Source organism: Branchiostoma lanceolatum, chromosome 17 (assembly GCF_035083965.1).
Source record: "Branchiostoma lanceolatum isolate klBraLanc5 chromosome 17, klBraLanc5.hap2, whole genome shotgun sequence".
NCBI lineage: Eukaryota > Metazoa > Chordata > Leptocardii > Amphioxiformes > Branchiostomatidae > Branchiostoma > Branchiostoma lanceolatum.
The window spans coordinates 5,887,662-5,908,863 of NC_089738.1; the positions used below are offsets into that span (position 1 = coordinate 5,887,662).

Below are 21,202 nucleotides of genomic sequence, written 5' to 3' on the forward strand. Positions count from 1 at the left end.
CGTTCATTGATGGACGACAGAGCCAAGTGGAGAAGATGACGTCATTGTTCCCAGAGGTTCAACTCCATGTCAATCAAATGGTCGACAGGAGTTGTCATGGATTACCTGGTTGTGCACGGGTTCGAAGCCCACTACCCCTCGTCCGATCTTTTTCCATCAATTTTCACGCTATCCAGAATATCATGGGTGCTGTTTTTAAGAAAGCTCAGCGTTCTGCCTGATGAGGACAGGCATTGTCTATTGATTAAATGTGTGTCAGAGTTCAGGGGTCATCTGACCAGGAAATAACCATGCAAGTCATCGCGAAGCATCTATGTCTCGCCGCTGCGGCTTTACTCACAGCCTTTGCTGTCCCAATTTACCTCAGACGAACACACGTAACGGAAGAAGTGGGAGGGGTGTGCCATGGAGCCAAACCTTCTGAACGGGACGCCGTGGGAGGACCGTATAAACATGGCGCGGTGGCCTCCGACTCGGCAGAGTGTTCTCGAATTGGCAGGTATATCTGTATCTCTACCTATATAGACGGTATAACCTAGTCTCCAGGCAGACCTACGGGTTGGCAAAGACCGTATCCAACAGGCAGAAGGAGTTCATAGCCAACCCAAGTCTCATAGCCAACCCCTTGGGTTGGCTATGAGACTTTGGTTGGCTATAAAAACTCCTTCTGCCTGTTGGATACGGTCTTTGCCAACCCGTAGGTCTGCTTGGAGACTAGGTATAACCGTCATTAGGCGTAACACACCAGCTTCGCAGGCACGCGGCGCGGTAGCAGCTGGACATATTACACCAAACGGTCTGTTACACCTAGTCTTTGCATATCTGACTGCAACCATTCTTCAAAGCTACTTAGTGAGGAAGCTCCTACAGTACTTGATGACAACGAGTTCCATTCTACTATGGTTCTCGGGAAATACGAATTTTTGAACACATCAATCCTTGGCTGATAACTCTGGTACTTAAAAGCATGACTATTTCTTGTCCTCTTCTCAGCTGGCATTAGATACTTATCCGTCGGTACGTCCACAAATTTATTAGTCATCTTGTACATCATGTAAAGTCTGGACATTGTTCTCCTGTCCTCAAGTGACACCCATTGCAGATCTGCTTTCATTTTTGTTACACTAGCGCCCCTGTCATAGTTGTTCGTGCAGAATCTGGCTGCTTGGTTCTGCACCCTCTCCAGTTTATCTCTATGTATAATTATGGATCTGACGTCACAATTCAGAGCACCATTAAAGAGCCTACATAACAAAATTTCAGATATTCTATATTCAAAGTTAAGGCTAGAAAGAAAGTGTATAGTCTTTGGATTTGTTCAGTTCATCAGTTTTGTTTACGGTTAATTCATTACCCATGCAGTTATGTAGATGATTATCTGGATCTTTACGTTCATGGTAGACAACATGAATACGACTGGCAATGAAAAAGCATTGCCATGGCGACGGTGTAAGGTTTGCTATTTGTTAATGAATGCTTGTCAAAAACTCCTTCTTCCAGTTGGATACGGTCTTTGCAACACGTTGATTCTGCTTGGAGCCTAGGTTGGATACGTGTGCACTTTAAATGTTAGATTAGATTGTCGAACATCCTGTGACATAGACTTAGTATGGTCGTGATAATTGAGTGGTAGATTGCTACCAGTACTATACACATTGCTTTTCCATGATGCTGGGCTCTGTATCAGTTACATGCGTTGGGCAAGTTGGCCCTGTTTTCGACGATGACGAGATTTATTTACAGTGAGTATATATTACATATCTCTATTCTATGACTGTACTTTGACATTGTAGTATTGACCGCACTTCTTCAAAGCTAACTGCCTATCAAATCATGAAATATCTTACAAAATCTTTAACAGTACAGTGGACACAGCCAAATGATGGATGACAGCGGTCCTCGTCCAAAGTGACGGACGAATCACAAGACTGCTTGGGATCCCAATTTTGTCACTACATAATTCTATCCACAGTTCATCATAATTTCCTGATGAATCTATTTTCTAGACCAGGACGACGTTCGGACTCCACTGTACTATGCTCTGTTTATTATCATTATCATTGGGTAGGCTAAATACTCTCTCTTCGCAGCCAGGGGCTGAATTGTGAGGAGCGCACATTTGGCGGGGCTAGATCGCTAGGGTCTGTAGCGACTGCCTTCCGTCAGAGACTCTATTGTTTATGTTGGACAAAAGAATTCCAACATGTATTGCATGCAGATACTTAAAAACAATTTTGTATATCCTTGTTCATCAACTTCATTCACATGAATTGCTTTTCTATGTCTCAGAGACACTCTAGTGAAAGGTTCCGTTGTGGACGCCGCCATTGCTACCCTCCTGTGCCTGGGCGTCATGCTTCCACACTCTCTGGGGCTCGGAGGGGGGCTTCAGATGACCGTATACAACAGAGAAACAGGCACGTCACAAGTCATCAACGCGCGTGAAACTGTCCCTTTAGCATCCCAAGAAGACATGTTTGCAGAGGACCCGGAGATAGCTGTATTTGGTACGTCACAAAAATGACCACGTCTTAGTTTCGCCAATGTCTGAGAAATATCGCAAGTACGTGACACAATTTATAGGAGCGAAAATTGTCTGTTCAGATCAGTTGTCTTCATAGTGCATTAGGGTTAGGGTTCGCAGGTACTAAAGAGCCGACTAGTAATCAATGGTAGTACTGCAGCATTCAAATTGTTCTGGCCTATGTTTTGGCCAAAACAAGATGGCGACAAGTCAGCATTTAGACTTGCCGTAATATTGGTATGGATCCTGTATAAACATTCGTGTGAATGCTTAGGAAGCCATGTTTTGATGTTACAATATAACCCAGGTGGGGGGTCCCCCGAAAGTGCGAAATGGAACGAAATGGAACGAAATGGAACGAAATGGAACGAAATGGAACGAAATGGAAGAAGAACATATGTTGTTTTAGTCCTTCCATTTCGTTCCATTTCGTTCCATTTCGTTCCATTTCGTTCCATTTCGTTCCATTTCGTTCCATCTCGTTCCATTTCGTTCCATTTCGTTCCATTTTGTTCCATTTCGTTCCATTTCGTTCCATTTCGTTCCATTTTGTTCCATTTCGAACTTTCGGGGGACCGCAGGTGGGTTATCAGTTGCGGTACCAGGCCAGGTCCGCGGGTTGTGGGAGGCCCACCAGAGGTTCGGGAATCTGCCGTGGAAAGACCTGTTCCAACCGGCAGTCCGACTGGCAGAGGAAGGGATCTGTATAGGGAATCATCTCGCGAGAGCCATTAAAGCTAGGAAAGGTGACATCCTGGATAGGAAGAACGGCCTCCGGTAAGTTTTTATTTTAACCTGTGAAGACTTGTTAATGTCCTCAAGCGTTTTGATTGTTACCTCCGCGTAGGGAGGTTTTGTTTTCGGTGTGTTTGCTCGGGGTGTGTCCGTTTTTATTTGAACACAGCAGTGTCAGGAAAATTATGTCACAGCAGACTGACTGGATGTGGAGTCAAATTGGAGGTCAAATGGTTAATCTTCTGGCAGGGTTTCTTATTTCAGGCACGCTGGAGACACTGGCAGGAAGTAAGGTCAAAGGTCTACAGGGAGCGTTATCTCATTTCCTGTCTTCAATTAACCGCTGTATGCTTATGCTATAGTGCTTATACTATGAGTTCTATGAGTAATGCTTTCTCTGCTTTTCGTCCCTTTTTGTTTTGCAGTGACGTATTCTGCGACGAGCACGGCGCCCTGCTGCGGGAAAACATGACTGTCAAAAGACCACAACTCGCCAAGACGCTCCTTGCGATTGCCAATGGCGGTGCAGACGCCTTCTACACTGGGAAGATTGCGAAGAATCTGGTTAAGGACATTCAAGAAAACGGTAAGTCATCGTTTATCAGTGACTATTAACGCGTCTCATATATATCGGCTAATTTGATGTTTATTTATTTATTTATTTATTTATTTATTTATTCATCTTTAGGGTAGTCCCTTCAGCTGACTCAGCAGCTGATTTCCAAGGGAGCCCTTACATACAGATAATAAATAAAGGTCATAAAATGATAATTAAACATAGGAATAGTACAGAACAAACTCAATATAACAAACAATAGCACTGAAATCATCAAACAAAAGCAAACAAATGATGTTGAGAGGGTCAGAGGTCAAAGCAGTAACATAGGAGTAAAATAATCATATCAAAACAAGCTTAATGGGAAAAAGTAACTGAACAAACGTAATATGTTGTAGATGGTCAATAGATGTTATTTCATCTTATCTAGATATTCATATGTTCATGACATTACAGGTGGCATCATTACTGAGCAGGACCTGCTGGACTATCGGGCGAACGTCACGACACCTCTCAATACGTCACTTCCGGATGGACTAGTCCTGCTGACGTCAGGGCCTCCATCGGGAGGAGCACGCTTAAGCCTTATTCTGAATATCTTAGCTGGTGAGTTGCTCTCTGTAAAGGGGCATATTGTGACATGAACATAAAACAAAATTCTTTGTTTTTTGAATTTTTCTACATCATTAGTTGAATCTATCTTATTACACTGCACAGCAATATTCATCACGTAAGGATGCGACTTTGTAGTGTCGTGCAAACGTCTTGAAAAATAATTATATACGCAATCCCCACCGCCGCTTGAATAGACCGATCCTGTCGAACACCATATCGAACGAATAGAAGATCCATAGAACCCCTTGTTCTATTCAGCCCACCTCCGTCAAAAACAGCGTTGGCGGGGCAAAAATGGCACGTGTAAAGCAGGGTACGTATATCTGGGGCAGGTTTTCCACTGTATTAGTTGAATGCATGCTCAGAACAAAAACGAATTTAAAAAGAAAATAGATCGGGCACTCAAGGAGAGGAAGCTTGTACCACATGCTGACTGCTACAAACTCCGCTAGCGCAGAGTTTCGGATCTTCAGTTACTGGTGTGTGAAACTGGTTAACTTGAAAGTGAACAGGGAAGTAAAAGAAGGCATTTTTATTCTTAGTTACTAAATACCATGCAGCTGTTATGCATGCAGTCAATACAGTGGGAACCCTGTCGCAGATATACGAACCCTGTTTTACACGTGCATCGGCTGGTTGTCAGAAAATGGGCGCTGATGCCCACCGACAAGGGAAAGCTATGCGGCGCATACCGCTTTAACATTGACCGAAAACATTACGCTCTCACCGTAACTACACCTACCCCCTCCTTAAACAACTCTACCCGGTGGATACAGCCTTCAACAGAGAAGACAAAGCATTCTTATTTGGCCCGCTCTGAAAGGGTTTCAGTGCCACAAAAGCTAAACCGAAGTCAGTGTTATTATTTTCAACCTAGCCGCGGCGACCATGTTTGGTCCGTCAAACCCTGTTTTTGACGGAGGTGTTCGAAATCGAACAGGGGGCGTGGCTTTGGGATCGGTCTATTGGCCGCCATCTTGTCCAACATTCCGACGAACCACCGAACACGCGATCGAACGCCCGACGTTCTGAAGTTTGTTTACTTGTGGTGATTTTCCTGTGACGCTCCAACTCCGACCATAACGGTCGATTCGTATTTTTCGTAGCGTTCTTCGCTGGCTTATTTGCATATTAACTTGCGGGACGCAAGTTAATACGTAAATGAACCAGATTTTTCGTCGTTTATTAATGGTGGAAATGTGACAAAATGACGGGAATATGTTGGAAATAAGTAACAAATAAGTTACAAATGTGAATCTTAGTGTAGATCTTTCAAATTCTTACTATTTGTAGTTTTTGCCCACCAGATTCTACAATATGCCCCTTTAAGGAAACTATTAGCGTCCAGATGGACAAAACATTGCAGTTTCTAACAACACACGTTTATATTCATCATAGATTCTTTGGATCCGGATGTATCTAGACAATATCTACAGAATAGATAAACAGATAGATGGATAGAAATCAAGATGGATAACTATGCACATAGATGGATGGATAGACGTATAGAAGATAGAAATTTGTGTTATGATATGCTTTCTATATGAAGTTTATTTATAGTGTAACATGTTGATATTGATGTCTTTGGTGTGTGGGAGGGCAACTTGTAAGGTGCGTAAACATATGTTTTGCCCTCCCTTTCACATTGATTGTGATAGATTCAAAATAAAACAATATATATAGATACAAAGGTATAGAGATAAATCTAGATAAAAAGATATGGCTAGAAGAATAAATAGAATGATAGATACTAGTACTTATGTGCAACATATTATACTTACGTAGGTTACGGACTGAATTCCTCAACCAAAGACAGTGTCTACGAAGAGGTCCTGACGTACCACAGAATATTTGAGGCCTACAAGTTGAGCTTTGGTCAAGGACTGGCGTTGGGAGATCCCAACTTCGTAAACGTTGAAGAGGTAATCTATATAATCATCTGTATCTGTCTTTCTTTGTTTCTTTCTTTCTTTCTCTCTCTCTCTATGGTAACTCTATGGACCAGTTTACGTCCGATTTATTCAAAACGTATTTATCTTAATTAAAACTGCGCGGACAGAGCCAAATTTCAAACCCATGGGCAAAAATATCAGCTCTTCTAAAAAGAAAAGGCATGGTCTGTAAGTTTTTCTCTGCCTGTTTAACGCCGTGCGAGTATGTATTTATACTGAGGTATATGATGAAGAATTGTGCTAGGGTAACCCATTATCATCCACTTCTGAATCTTTTCCCTTGTAGCGCTATGCTTGAAGAACATAGACCAGAAAAAAATGCAGAGTAACTGTCCAAAGTAGTCAGGCTGCAGACAAATGATAGTAAAATCACTATGTCTGTCCGGCCACTTGCTTAACGCGATGGAAAAAAAACAAGGTTTATTCTGTAAATTTCCCCCACATGCGCGGCACGTGGCCGAAATCTCTAAGGGCCTTAAGACGCACGTTTAGGGGAAGTTTGGATCGATAACGCTGCATACTAGTATCCAGCACTGAAATACACTACATGATTTTTCTTACAGTCGAGCAAATACCTTTAAAAAGTCGAGCTTCAAACCGAATGTTGATCGTTCCCCCCTTCAGCTGACGAAGAAGATGGTATCGAAAGACTTCGCGGACGAACTCCGGGGTAAGATCGACGATGCCCGGACGTTCGACTGCTCTTACTACGGTATAGCAGCCCCCAGTCCCGACACCAGGGGGACTTCTCACGTGTCCGTGCTGGGGCCTAACGGAGACGCAGTGTCGGTCACCAGTTCCATCGGACGTTTGTAAGTACTAGCCTGACTAATCAATTACGCTATTTAGAAACCCTCTTTGCACTTCAAGTAATCCTGCCAGTATCACGTTTCTAGCAAAAAACTCTCGACTAAATCACGCTTCTATCAAAAAACTCTCGATTAAATCACGCTTCAAGCAAAAAATTCTCGACTATATCGTGCGCTTCTAGCAAAAACTCTCCACTAAATCACGCTTCTAGCAAAAACTCTCAACTAAATCACGCTTCTAGCAAAAAACTCGACTTAATCACGCTTCTGGCAAAAAACTCTCCACTAAATCACGCTTCTAGCAAAAACTCTCAACTAAATCACGCTTCTAGCAAAAAACTCTCGACTATATCACGCTTCTATCAAAAAACTCTCGATTAAATCACGCTTCTAGCAAAAAATCTATCGACTTAATCACGATTCTAGCAAAAAAACTCTCGACTTAATCACGCTTCTAGCAAAAAAATCTCGACTAAATCACGCTTCTAGCAAAAGTTATCGACTAAATCACGCTTCTAGCAAAAAACTCTCGACTAAATCACGCTTCTAGCAAAAAACTCGACTAAATCACACTTCTAGCAAAAAACTCCCGACTTAATCACGCTTCTAGCAAAAAAATCTCGACTCAATCACGCTTCTAGCAAAAAACTCTCGACTAAATCACGCTTCTAGCAAAAACTCTCGACTTAATCATGCTTCTGGCAAAAACTCTCAACTAAATCACGCTTCTAGCAAAAAACTCGACTAAATCACACTTCTAGCAAAAAACTCTCGACTTAATCACGCTTCTAGCAAAAAAATCTCGACTTAATCACGCTTCTAGCAAAAAACTCTAGACTAAATCACGCTTCTAGCAAAAACTCTCAACTAAATCACGCTTCTAGCAAAAAACTCTCCACTAAATCACGCTTCTATAAAAATCTCTCGACTTAATCACGCTTTTAGCAAAAACTCTCGACTATATCACGTTTCTAGCAACAGGCTCTCGACTAAATCACGCTTCTAGCAAAAAACTCTCGACTAAATCATGATCACGCTTCTAGCAAAAAACTCTCGACTTAATCACGCTTCTAGCAAAAAACTCTCGACTATATCACGCTTCTAGCAAAAAACTCTCGATTAAATCACGCTTCTAGCAAAAAAAAACTATCGACTTAATCACGATTCTAGCAAAAAAACTCTCGACTAAATCACGCTTCTAGCAATATACTCTGGATTAAATCACGCTTCTAGCAAAAACTCGACTATATCACGCTTCTAGCAAAAAACTCTCGACTAAATCACGCTTCTAGCAAAAAACTCTCGACTTAATCACGCCTCTAGCAAAAACTCTCGACTAAATCACGCTTCTAGCAAAAAATAGTCTCAGCTAAATCACGCTTCTAGCAAAAAACTCTCCTAGTGTACTAGTGCTGTACATAACGGCCATGTCGTGTCAGTCACCAGTTCCATCAGACGTTTGTAAGTATTCAGCCTCTGTAACATACAACCCTGCCAATGGTTAGACGCTGAAAAGTTCATCTCTGTCAATGGTTAGAAGCTGAAAAGTTCATCTGTGTCGGTGTTCAGACCAAAAAAGACTCTTTTTACGCAGTCTCTGTAGTTATTGTGCATATCTATATATCCATCCATCTATCGATCTATCTATCTAAATCTATCTATCTATCTAATGTATCTCTCTCTCTCTCTCTTTCTCTCTCTCTTTCTCTCTCTCTCTCTCTCTCTCTCTCTCTCTCTCTCTATATATATATATATATATATATATATATATATATATTATATATATATATATATATATATGTGAAATTCTATCTACAGCTTCGGTGCGAGATTCCGGTCTCCTTCTACTGGCGTCATCCTGAACGAGGCCATGGCCCTCTTCACACTGCCGGGGAAGAACAAAACGCGAATCTATTCAAGCCGTCCAGGTATGCGCAACTTATGATACACCCATTAGATAGCTTTAAAGAACGTTTGCAGCTAGATTGTGAATGCAGTATTCATTTCAGTTGATGTTAATGTTATCCTTGTTTTATAATCCTGATTTGTTATAATTTTGTAAGGGCTCCTTTGGAAATCAGTTACTGAGTTAATTGAAGGGGTTAAAGCCTTTCCCGTGCTTCCCGTTTACCGTTTGTTTACTTTTCCCGTGCTCAAATAACGCGCGCTCGCGCCAGATTCAAAATGGCGCCGGTATTTGGAAAGGGGTCTATTGATGAACAAATAAAGGGATGAACTCTACTGCTTCACAGAGGACACCGTGCAGCCGGGGAAGCGCAGCAGGTCGTCGATGTGTCCGACAGTCGTTCTGGACAGTAGCGGTGACGTCAGGCTGGTGATCGGAGCGTCAGGAGGAAGGAACATCATAACGGCGTTAGCAGATGTAACTATTATTCTTATATTATTATTAGAGGTTAATTGGGGTCATGTACGCAGTGCAATTAGAACTAGAAGGGCAGACCCAGTCTTTTGCTGTACTGTGATTGGTTAAGCTACCTAGGGCATCCTGCACTGATGGCCTATATAAGCCAGAACACAATGTAATGTGCTCATTCGAGCTCTGTTTCCTTGAAAAAGCCACACGCAAGGCGAAACAATTGTCGGTGTGGGCTCGAATAAAATCCTAAACAGGGATATCCGGCTCCAGTGTCTTTTCTGAAGATGTGGCGTGAGTGTGTACGGTTGGCTTGAGGTTGCCCACTACTACTACCTATTATTCTCACTCTATATATCGACAGGCCTTTGTGATGCTACAAAAATGATACCCGTTGAATTGTTACACTTATTTCTATTTGGCCAGTTTCTACTATTTTCCAGCAACCATTGGGTCCTGGTTGAGGCTAGCGTTGTTACGTAATGAAAAGCGAATGGTCAACATATGCCCAAAATGCGAGAATACTAGGTGAATTTGTAAAAGATTGCTTTGTCATTGGAAAAATACAGATACTAATGATTATCCTCAATCAATTGTAACACTACATCAAAGACTTCTGCTAGCCCTTATAATATTAGTGATTAGGATGCCAAGTTTTGAATATTCTATACGTTTATTTCTGTATGATGTTTTGTAGTTGTTGGTATACATTGACATTGTACAGTGTACATTTGTCGTGCAATAAAGGTCTTCTGTAACATTCTGTATACCAATGCTCCTTCACACACACAGGTAATCGTCCACCACCTTCTGCTGGGCATGGATATCTCCTCTGCTATAGAGAAGCCTCGTCTCCACCTGGGTGTTATTGAAGGCGTGCCCGGCGTGGACTATGAAAAATTGAGGCCGTTCAAGTCAAAGGTCGGTCCGAGATTTCTTTCTCGCGTTTTTATAGAATCCAGAAACGTGAATGTGCTTCTTTAAGGAAAGTATGGCGATGGGAGTAATAAGATATCTGTCAATTTAACATAGAAAAAAAAAACTAAACTTTTGAAACTTGAAGTTTCAATCCTGGGTCGGTATAACTTGCAGTACTTGCAGTCATTATTGGCCCTTTTTCTTTTCTGAGCTGGTATTAGATACGTAATATTGTTGATGCGTTCACTAGTTAGCTAGTAAGTGTGTACATGATGCATTGGCGTGCAGTAGGGCCGGACACCCCATGAACACAAGGGGTCAATTCAACGAACTCGCTCCCAAAACATTTCGCAACAAAGAGTTAAATCACCGTTCAGGGGTGAATTTACTGTTAAGCGTTGACACCCCCCCCCCCCATGTAGTCAAATCTGTAATTTGCTTCCATGTCGCCAGGCGGTGCTTCATCAGCTGGAGAAGATGCACGGTGAAGCGGTCCCGAACTACCACCAGGCCATGGTGCAAGCTGTGACTCGTGAGAACTCGGCAATCTTCGCTCACTCCGACTCCAGGAAAGGCGGATCTCCATCGGGATTCTAGCGATACTAGCCATTATAGGGCATATGGTTGAGTGGATGAACTTATTATTCGTCGTTTGATTATAAACAATGAAATGAAGACCGCTTCATGGCTTGATATGTGATAAAGTGATTTTTTTCTTGACGCATATAATCAACCTCAGTAGTCCAAAGATGGGTAAAGCTAGGTAATGGGCATAAAGTAAATGATACAGTTAACGGAAAGCTAGGTATCAGTACCAAACGAGCTGAGGGTAAATCTACCGACGATAAATCTTCTAACTCCCCGGGAAGGAGGGCACAGGTTTTTTATTTATTTATTTATTTATTTATTTATTTTTTATTTATTTATTTATTTATTTATTTATTTATTTATTTATTTATTTATTTATTTATTTATTTATTTATTTTTTATTTATTTATTTATTTATTTATTTATTTATTTATTTATTTATTTATTTATTTATTTATTTATTTATTTATTTATTTATTTATTTATTTATTTATTTATTTATTTATTTATTTATTTATTTATTTATTTATTTATTTATTTATTTATTTATTTATTTATTTATTTATTTATTTATTTATTCATTTATTCATTCATTCATTCATTCATTCATTCATTTATTCATTCATTCATTCATTTATTTATTTATTTATTTATTTATTTATTTATTATTTTTTATTTTATTTTTTTATTTATTTCAGCTTTATTACATCACATGCAAACGGTTTGTCCGGAAAACAGGATACATGTCCTTTATTTTGTAATCCCAGCCCGGGTAAAAACAACAACAGGGAATAGAAGTTCAACAAACCAAAACTTGGTGGGATCCACGTAACAATAATAATGGTAACACTAATAATAATGGTAATAATGATAATAATAATAATAATAATGACAACAATAATAATAACAAATATCACCAACAGAAGATAAATAAAACTAAATTTAGTGGAAACCACATAATGATAGCAATGATAACAATAAGAAAAATATCAGCAACAACTTGATAACAAAAATTATTGGACAGAGATATGCTAGTGAAATGCGTGTCGCATCAGGATGAAGAATTCAAAAAGGGGTGCATTTAGAGCATTGGCAGTGGGTGAGCCATGAGCATACATGTATGTCATTGGGGTCGAAACTGTTGGTAGTAAGGGAGTATTAGTGAACTAGGGCAGCTTTTTTAAAAGTGTTGATAGAAACGGTAGGGCATAATTTTAGGAGTCTAGTGTTGAGGGGCAAAGCGTTCCAGATGGGTACAATTCTTTGAAAAAAAAAAAGAGTTTTTAAAAGTAGTGGTAAGACATTTTTTGGGTTGAAGCTTGGCCTGGTTAGGGTGTGTATGTACAGGTATGACGGATAGTTCGGGACTGAGGCTGCTCTACACACCGGAACTACGTCAGCATGACGTAGGCGTCCTGATGGTGACGCAGAGTGTAGATTACGCTCAACATCATCGCTCCTCGTGCGGCAGATTACAATTTTTGACACGGCCTATCATATGCATCACACCAAATATTAAACCAATCCATCTAGCCGTTCTTGAGTTATCTTGTTCATCAACAGTTAGCGTCGTTATGGTATACTGTACATGTATGTGTAAATTATCTATACAATGATTCCGTTTTTTATGTTGATCTCTGACCCCTCCGCTCATTTTAAGTTCACCATGTTTGATCTTGTATGATTTACTATCTAACAATTGTTTTCGTTCTTCCTGTATTTGAATTAATTGTATTGTTCCTTTATTGATATTCTTGTATCTAATAAGCCGGACTCCAGGAAGATTTGTGTATTAGTTGTTATGATTGTACAATAATGGAGATCTTAATAAAACAAACAAACAAACTGAATCAAACTTGCCCCTACAATGATTATGAAACAGACTTTAGCTAGTTCGTTCATCTATATGTAAATTGGCCAAAATGGTGAGCTGTACCTTTTTCTTTGATGTCAGTTTAGTTTTCAAATGCTACTTTGTGCCCAGTGTTACCGCTGTAGCGGACAAAACTGATTTGTTTTGATGTATTTACATGTTTCTGGGTCAACTGTCTTACCTAAGAAATTAGACCATGGTGTGTGTCTTGGAGTGGATAATCCTTGCAATATCACTTACTTACTCAGTAATGAGTTCGTGGTTACCAACTTTTAACCCTATCTAGACCGGGCTTTTTTGAGACTTCTTGGACCATTCGCCCCCCCCCCCCCTCATAACTTCCGTCCGGTATGTTGCATCATCATCAAATTTGCAGGGAGTGATGTAAACGTAAAGTTTTATTAATTATTCTTGTAATTTTGGTGACGTTATGACGTAATATGACGTAATTATGACGTCATCGATGTGATTTTATTGGCTAAATAGGGAATTCCCATAATATCTACAGGTATTAGACAAAATAGTGCGTATTATTGATTTTAAGGTATGCCAAGACATTTGACGTCAGTGGGGACTACGTTGACGTCAAAATTACGTCGACGAATGACGTCATGTGTTGTTAGCGACCCCATGGGATCCGCCATCATGGATCGCCCATTTTGAAATTTTCAAAAATACATTTTTTTCCACTTATGACCCCAAATAACAATCAAAATAGACTAAAAACATAAATATGAATGTTTCTGGTGAAGAAAATTCCAGATTGTGACGAATTTGAAGGCGAAAAATCCTAACTATAGCGAATGTAATGATCTTGTCTGCCATCTGGGATTTTGAGCGATGACGTCATCAAATTAGCATAATTTATGAAATTTATGAATATTTAATTATGAAAGTTACATTAAATCACATATGATGTTAGACATGTGGGAAACTAGTGTGTTTGAGCAAGAAAACATTGGAAACAACTATGTTTAAATCGAAATTAGTGAAATTTGCATAAAATGCCTGTTCAGAAACCCGTTGCCATGGCAACACGAAAAATGATAAAGTTATACTTTTATTATAATATTGTTGCCAAGTAAATTTTAGAAAAAGTCACCAAGTTTGATTGTCCTACCATACGTCGTTTGGCAGTTATACGATGTCAAGTTGGCGCGGGCACTTTTAGCACCCCCCCCCCCCCAGTCTAGATAGGGTTAAAGGAGTCCTAAACTCCAGGGGGAGTTATTTTCCAATAGATAATAATTTTAGGAAGTAAAAATGCATAATTATTACAGTATACGATATTAGTACCCACTAGTCCCGTGCGCATCAAAAAGCATTGAGTATTGTACTAAATTCGCCAGGCGATCCTTTATTTTCTATTCAATTAAATTGAAAAACCTCAGCCTATACCTGAATACAATATACCTGAGAAGCCCTGAAAAATGTTATGTTACACAAAGAATGTCCGGGGGGGGGGCGTTAAGAAAAAATTGTCTTGTTATGTGTTCCTTTATATTTTATTAACAACTGACCTTTTTATTGTGCTTAACCCCCCTCATTCATGCAAAAAATATTCACGATGAAGGAAGTGAGTATGCGTATAGGCAATACATGGGTAGGATCTGCACGGGTTTAGTGAGTTACATATTATCATTTTACAGAACACACCTTATGTTAACTTCATCATTAGGTAGGGCAACAGTTCTTCAATCGAAAGGTTAAATGCAATTTCACTGTGATAATTCAATGCTATCTGAGTAGACATGTAACTCAAGTCTTTACTGTAAAGTAGAACTCAGTAGAAAAAAGAACAAAACCTATGTTCCATAGTGTCCTTACCTTTTTATTTCCCTTTGTTTATATATATACCGGTCACTTGTATTGTAACATATGTATGCGCAAACTGCTAATAATCATTTTTTTCATTGGGCTAAGCAGTACGAAAAAAAAGAAGAACAAAGATCAACGTAGTTGAGCAAATATAGTACCAGCTTTATTGATAGATAAAAATATCTAGATATACAAAATTTTAACTATCGCCGAGCTAAGACTAAACTAAGGATCAGCGACCATCCACTGCAAATTGAAGTAGGTAGGTACAACCAGACTCCACGAAATAACGGAATGTGTACATTTTGTAACAATGATTGTATAGAAGATGAAATACAGACCCCTTGTAAGTTCCATACAACTAGACAAGAAATATGCGCATCTTACAAATAACGAGTTATTCACATGTTTTATGTCTTCTAGAAACTACGATATGATTGAAAAACTATGTGAATTTGTGTACAAATGTTTCAAGAAGAGACTATAGATTTAGATGGAATATAGCACAATGTTCCTTTTCATTTACTTCATGTTACCTAATGCATTTAGCCCATGTTTGGCATGAATATGGCATAAAGTTCATTGTCATTTATGATTTTGTGATGCTATTAGGCAGGATAAAAATACAAAATCCTACAGGTGGTTGAAAAAGCCTGAGAACTAGTATCTCCACTGCATTCCAGTCTATTTCTAAACAGCCTCACGTAAATTGAGTGCCAGCAGACCTAGAGCTGCTTGAATTACCTTTTAGAGACTCACGTAGAAGCAACTTCCGGAAGGGTCCCATTTTGTGTCCAACTCTTCATCCATTATTTTCTTTGCCTTTCCGTTGCTTCGCTCTACGTAGCAGTACGGAAGGTCACCCGCCTTATGAATCTCGTTGATCATACTCTTCACGACAAAAGTGCCGTACCGCCCAGGCACACGGGCCCTAGTCATCCCGTACTCCCCCCACGGCTGGACAATGGTGAACGCCAAGGGGTCTCCCTGCTTGCTGTACACACATTTGGAGGGGAATGTTGACAACACGTACTCGATGAACTCATGCACCTTGGGCGGTCCTCCCCACACCCAGGTCCCGTTCACCAACTCTGCATGCTTCCCCTCAAGCCGTCCCAAAGTCATATCATCGGGCAATCTGAAAAATTGGAGTCTTTCGTTTAACGGCTTTGTACACAGATATGGCTGATCAATAGAGAACGTAGAGTTCAGAGGAAAAATGAAATTATTCTAAAGATTCCCATAAGTCTTCCATTTGAAGCAACATTCAATTCAATTATCTATATCGTTTATTTCATTTGTTATTTGGCATGTTTTATGAAAGTCATCAGTTTGTCATACATGTATTATCTTGAAGTACATTACTTCTCTCTTTTATAACTTTTGTACCTAAGTTGGTTTGTACCTTGTATAATTTGTTACTTCAGTATGTTTTGATTATGTATGGACACAGGGCACATTGAAAGCCGCCCTCGTGGCGATATACTTGACCCTGGGTAAATAAATAAAAATGAAATGAAAATTAAACAGTTCCTTCAGCTTGAAAGACTAGATGTCTAGTTGGAACTGTGTCCCATGCCAAATCCTTTATTCCACATCCCGTCATCTTTAAGACGAATATGTTTTGTTCTGGATTGTCTAAAATCTCTTAAAAGAATTCCAAGTGCAATTATTTCTATTTACCTGTGCGTTGCAGGCAAAACGTTGGGATGGAAGGCGGTGTGAACCGGAACCATATCATCCTCCTGTGGCACCATTTTCCCCATCTCCTGGCACACTTGGTTCAGGATTGGTATTCCTTTTCCAGCAAATGCTGTAAGTTAGATTGCAGCAAAGTTTGTTCATATACATTTACTCGTCAATTTATGGTCAGTTCTATTTGAACTAACTACGGCTAAAAGCAAATTTTGAGTACGATTGTCCCACATTCTTAAATTCTGAAGACAGTGTTCTAACCCAGAGATGGATTGTGTTGACCGTTCGGTATGTAGACAAAATTCTCACTGTGCTTGCATTTTGCACCCTCCTGAAAGCAGAGCCCCTATCGCTCGATTCGTTAGCTCGCTCGCGTAGGGGCCCTGCTCTTTAGCTCCGGTAGACACGGTTCTGGCGCCGTCACCACCAAAACAGCTTCAGCCAATCAGAGGGTTTGCTAAACGTCATCTAGAGCAAAAGCGCAAGGACGCTGGGAAGCTATCAACCAATCAGGTTACGTCTCACATCGTTACTTTAGGTTCAGAACAAATTAACCGATAAATTGGGCCAAATAAGGATAGCTTATTAATTATTCATGAGCAACTGTCAGTGACGGCGCCAGAACCATGTCTACCGGGGCTAAAGAGCAGGGCCCCTACGCGAGTGAGCTAACGAATCGAGCGACAGGGGCTCTGCTTTAAGGAGGGTGTTTTTTTTTTGTTTATTTGTATTTTTTGGACCTGCAATGGTGAAGTTCCTGTTCCAGTCTACCATCTTGACGTCACGGAGGAGTTTTAGAAGACCATTCTCACTCTCCCAGTAGAACGTGTAGGACTCGATATCCTGCATAAACTGGGGTTGTAAAACAAACATCATCATATAGATGTAGCAGAGATGGATAAGATTGATTGATTGATTGATTGATTGATTGATTGATTGATCAGCTAACAGCCGTGGTCTATGGTAATTATTGACTGGTAGCTTTTGTTGTTTATTCGATGCTTATAGGAACCCGCCAGGCCTTACGTCTTAAGCCCCCCTATCACTGGACCCGCGGCACGCTGGCGGCGCCGCTGCGGCCGATCAAATTGACAAAGGACTCAACGAATTTCATCGACAAAAAAAAGACTTTTTAAGCTTTGTGTGTTTTGTTGTCTTCTTGGTCATATTTGTACGTTTTGAATGATTTTCCCATTATAAAAGTCAAGGGTACCACAAATCCAGTTTAGGACGCAGTGCCGCCGCCAGCGTGCCGCGGGTCCGGTGAGAGGGGGGCTTTATACACATATTCACATAATTTGTTGCGAGGCGACAAAACTTTGCAAAATTGCCCTCCTTGATTTTAACAAAATACTGAATTCAGCGTAAAGCATTGTCAGGATCCCCCCATGCAGATCCTCATATATCTTGGGGCAGAATAACAAATCCTTAACCCTCAGAACGTACAAGACGGTATGTAAAACTATGTAAAGATAAAATCCATTGTCAGTGTACAGATTCCATGCATTTCTAATGCAAATGCAATGAAGTGATGTATTGTATAGAAGAACTCAGTTCATTTTCCCACTATCTTTCTACTATCTATCTTTCCAATATCACCTATTCTGAGAGGATCGTTTAAAGGTGCCCTTAGCGATTTCAGGGGGTAATACTGGACATATGCTGGATAAAGCTATCTGTATGAAATTGACATGTACTTCTCCATATTGGCACATTTGCATCATTATTTCATACTTTGGACGTTTAAAAAGAGCACAGAAACAAGCCGCAAAAGGAGTATTTTATTCAGTTTTGTACCACCCAATATTCAGCCCAGAATCCAGCCTCAACCGTTTTCTGTCGACAATTTTCGGTAACTTCAGGCCGCGTGACGTCACAATGCCCAAGCACATTGAGCCATGACCATGTGATTATTTCTCCGGAAGCGTTCCGGACTTATCGGACAGAATCGCGCATGTTCGGAAGATTTGAAATGATGGCTGGCCTCCAAGCGCTCAGATTTTCAATGAGCTCCCACCACACAACGACATCACATCTTTGCCCCATGATGGTCGATATTCAATGGGATAGTGTTATTCAAACTTACTATGGATAGAAATCACTAATTTTGAAATCACGAGTTTCAACACCCTAATATTAATTAGGTTGCCTTTAAAGGACTGGAAACTTTGCCTACCTGATACGCCCCCTCCCCTGCAGCACACATGACAGCGGAGTAGTCTGGCCACTTGTCCACAGAAAACACTAGCTCACCCGGGATCTTTCCAGCTAGGTAGTTCCTGGCAGTGTAGAAGATCTAAGGGGATATAGAATATAGGCGATAGGCTGCTTATGTATTCATTGAATTCATTTTAAAAATCACAAAAGCCAAATGTGCCTGTAAAGGGTATGGTATAGAATACTAAATAGCTTCAGGCTTATATATCAGTAGCGGTATTTTCAAACTAATGAATACACATCAATTCAACAATGTTGAGGTCGAGAATACGTAAGCAGATGATCTATAGTTAAAAAAACAAATCTTAACTATCCAGAAATTAAGAAAAAACGAATAACCTAACTGTATACTACTCTCCAAGCAGAGGACGGGTTCCGGCAAGTTTTTTATTTGTTTTTATGCGTTTTTGTCGGGCTTTCTACTTTTTCATTTTGTTTTTGTCTCTGTAAACCCAATAGAAACAAAAAAAGTTGAAAGCCCGACAAAAACGGCTAAAAACACGTAAAAAAACTGCCAGAACCTGCCCTCTGCTTGGAGAGTAACTGTACACGAAAAGCTAAATTACAACATACTAGTAATTAGCAGAAGTTGATCATGTCATCAAACTATAAAGCAACAGAAGTTGCTTATATGAAGATGAGCGGCAATCACTGTTTAAGACAATAGAATTAGACAAGAAATGTACAAAAATGTCAAAGCAGGACACTTTTATATACTTGATGTCATGTAAGAACGAATATATAATGGACAAAGTATGTAGTCATGTTTCAAATGTTTCAAAAAGAGAGAAGAAACTACTAGGTGATCATCATAAGTTTAGCAATAGTCCACAGTTTGCATGTTTTTCAGTTTTTAATGTTAGAATGTAGCGTTTTATCAATTCATGTTTTGCATTATGCTTCATATAGACCACGTGTGGTCATCTGTGCATTTAGCCCTTTTGGGCAGGAATATGCAATAAAGACTATTACTTATAATGAATACGCAACCTTGGCAGTTGAGGGTCCCATTGTCAGGGCCTTCTTTGTCCGAAAGGTGTTGACAAATTCCCGCAGTGCACGGCTGGATAGGCGGTGGCACGACATGGTGGCTGGTTCAGGCTGACTGGAAAAATGTCACATCAGTGTTGTGTTCATGGACAGTAATAACCAACCAGTGTTATACATTGTTATTGTAATGACAATCACTGTTATTGGCATTGTCTATCCAGTTGATATCTGTTATTGGCATTGTCTAATGTCTATGCAGTTGTCTCGTATCCCCGTTTTGTAGACTATGACAACCGACTCCGCCCTCCCCCCACCCAAAACAACAACTTTTCCTATGGTGTTGTCTCACCATAGGAACCTTCCTAACTTATTTTACATTACAATTTGTTGTCTTACCATAGGAACCTTCCTAACTTATTTTACATTACAATGTCGCTCATGCATGACTTTGTGATTTGCCATGTGAAAACTGGTTTTTCTAGTTATTGTATATAAGTACTGATTAGTTCTGCTAGTTCACTTTAGTGACGCTGAAGAAGAGTGATGGATGTCACTCGAAACGTCCGGAAATAAATGTCCGAATTTTTATCCAGTTGTAGAGTTTGAATTGTCTTTATATACATACAGAGGAGTTTCCAGCTAATTGATCTCCCACAAACATTTGGTGAATCCATGAATAAAAAGAGTTTGGACACCTCAATATGTTCACGAGATATTTAGAGCTTTATTTTGTAAAATTTCTTGTTTTAGCTTGCCTCATGAATTGTCCAAACAAACCGTAATGCATTTTGATTGATGGTCTTCTCTACCCAAATAACATCATATATATATATTAGACCTTCTCCACCAACAAGAAAAAAATCCACTTACACCGATGATCCAATACATAGACCAGTACAGGTTAGGTGCAGATAGACATCAGAAATACCTCCGCAGCCAGTTAGCAGAAAAACCTGTCCAGTGTACTGTGAAAGCGGAAAAACCTGTCCAGTCCGAAAAAAGGGTCTGCATGGGGGTTCCTAGCAACGATGAACGCTAAATTCAACAGGGTCTTCAACATGTAACGGTAAATGCAGGAGGATTGACAATGGTTAATGCTAAATTGATGCACATTCCTATGGAAGTGGTATTGATGACCCAACCAATGTATTATTGTCCACTTCAGTCCTTCTCCTTCTAGCGATATACGTGAAGAACATAGACCAGAACAAATGCACAGTAACTGTCCAAAGTAGTCTACAGACAAATGATAGTTAAGTCACTGACCCGCCGCTTGCTTGACGCGATGGAAGAAAACAATGTTGTGTAGTGAATTTCGCCGACATGAGCGGCACGTGGCGTTCACATGATTTGGTCATGATGTTGTGCCGTGCAAAAATGTACCACCGGTGCGGGGGTTGCTAAGTTGTATCAAACCTTCCTAAAACAAGTAAGAGCTTTAAACCTCGAATCGCCATGGATAGTTTGAATATCAAAGAAAGGCTTAACGTCGGCTACTTTTAACAGATACTAGCTATCGGGTAATTTTGACGAACCAT

At 40.0% G+C, this 21,202-nt stretch overlaps 2 protein-coding genes across 2 annotated transcripts; one reads left to right on the forward strand and one right to left on the reverse strand.

The window, feature by feature from the left end:
* The first annotated feature begins 279 nt into the window (after positions 1-279).
* On the forward strand, positions 280-11,379 carry LOC136422943 (glutathione hydrolase 1 proenzyme-like). Its single transcript, XM_066410873.1, has 11 exons — positions 280-499; positions 2,290-2,507; positions 3,106-3,301; positions 3,685-3,845; positions 4,272-4,421; positions 6,216-6,352; positions 7,007-7,194; positions 9,010-9,119; positions 9,444-9,574; positions 10,358-10,486; positions 10,937-11,379. The coding sequence occupies exons 1-11, from the start codon at positions 291-293 to the stop codon at positions 11,078-11,080; spliced, it is 1,773 nt and encodes a 590-aa protein (XP_066266970.1). The 5' UTR covers positions 280-290; the 3' UTR covers positions 11,081-11,379.
* A 3,524-nt stretch (positions 11,380-14,903) lies between these two features.
* Positions 14,904-20,685, reverse strand: LOC136422595 (glycine N-acyltransferase-like protein Keg1). The gene is made up of 6 exons (XM_066410400.1): positions 20,535-20,685; positions 19,665-19,779; positions 18,634-18,753; positions 17,198-17,309; positions 16,446-16,575; positions 14,904-15,900 (listed from the first exon to the last, which is right to left on the reverse strand). The coding sequence occupies exons 2-6, from the start codon at positions 19,758-19,760 to the stop codon at positions 15,510-15,512; spliced, it is 849 nt and encodes a 282-aa protein (XP_066266497.1). The 5' UTR covers positions 19,761-19,779; positions 20,535-20,685; the 3' UTR covers positions 14,904-15,509.
* Between the last annotated feature and the right edge of the window lie 517 nt (positions 20,686-21,202).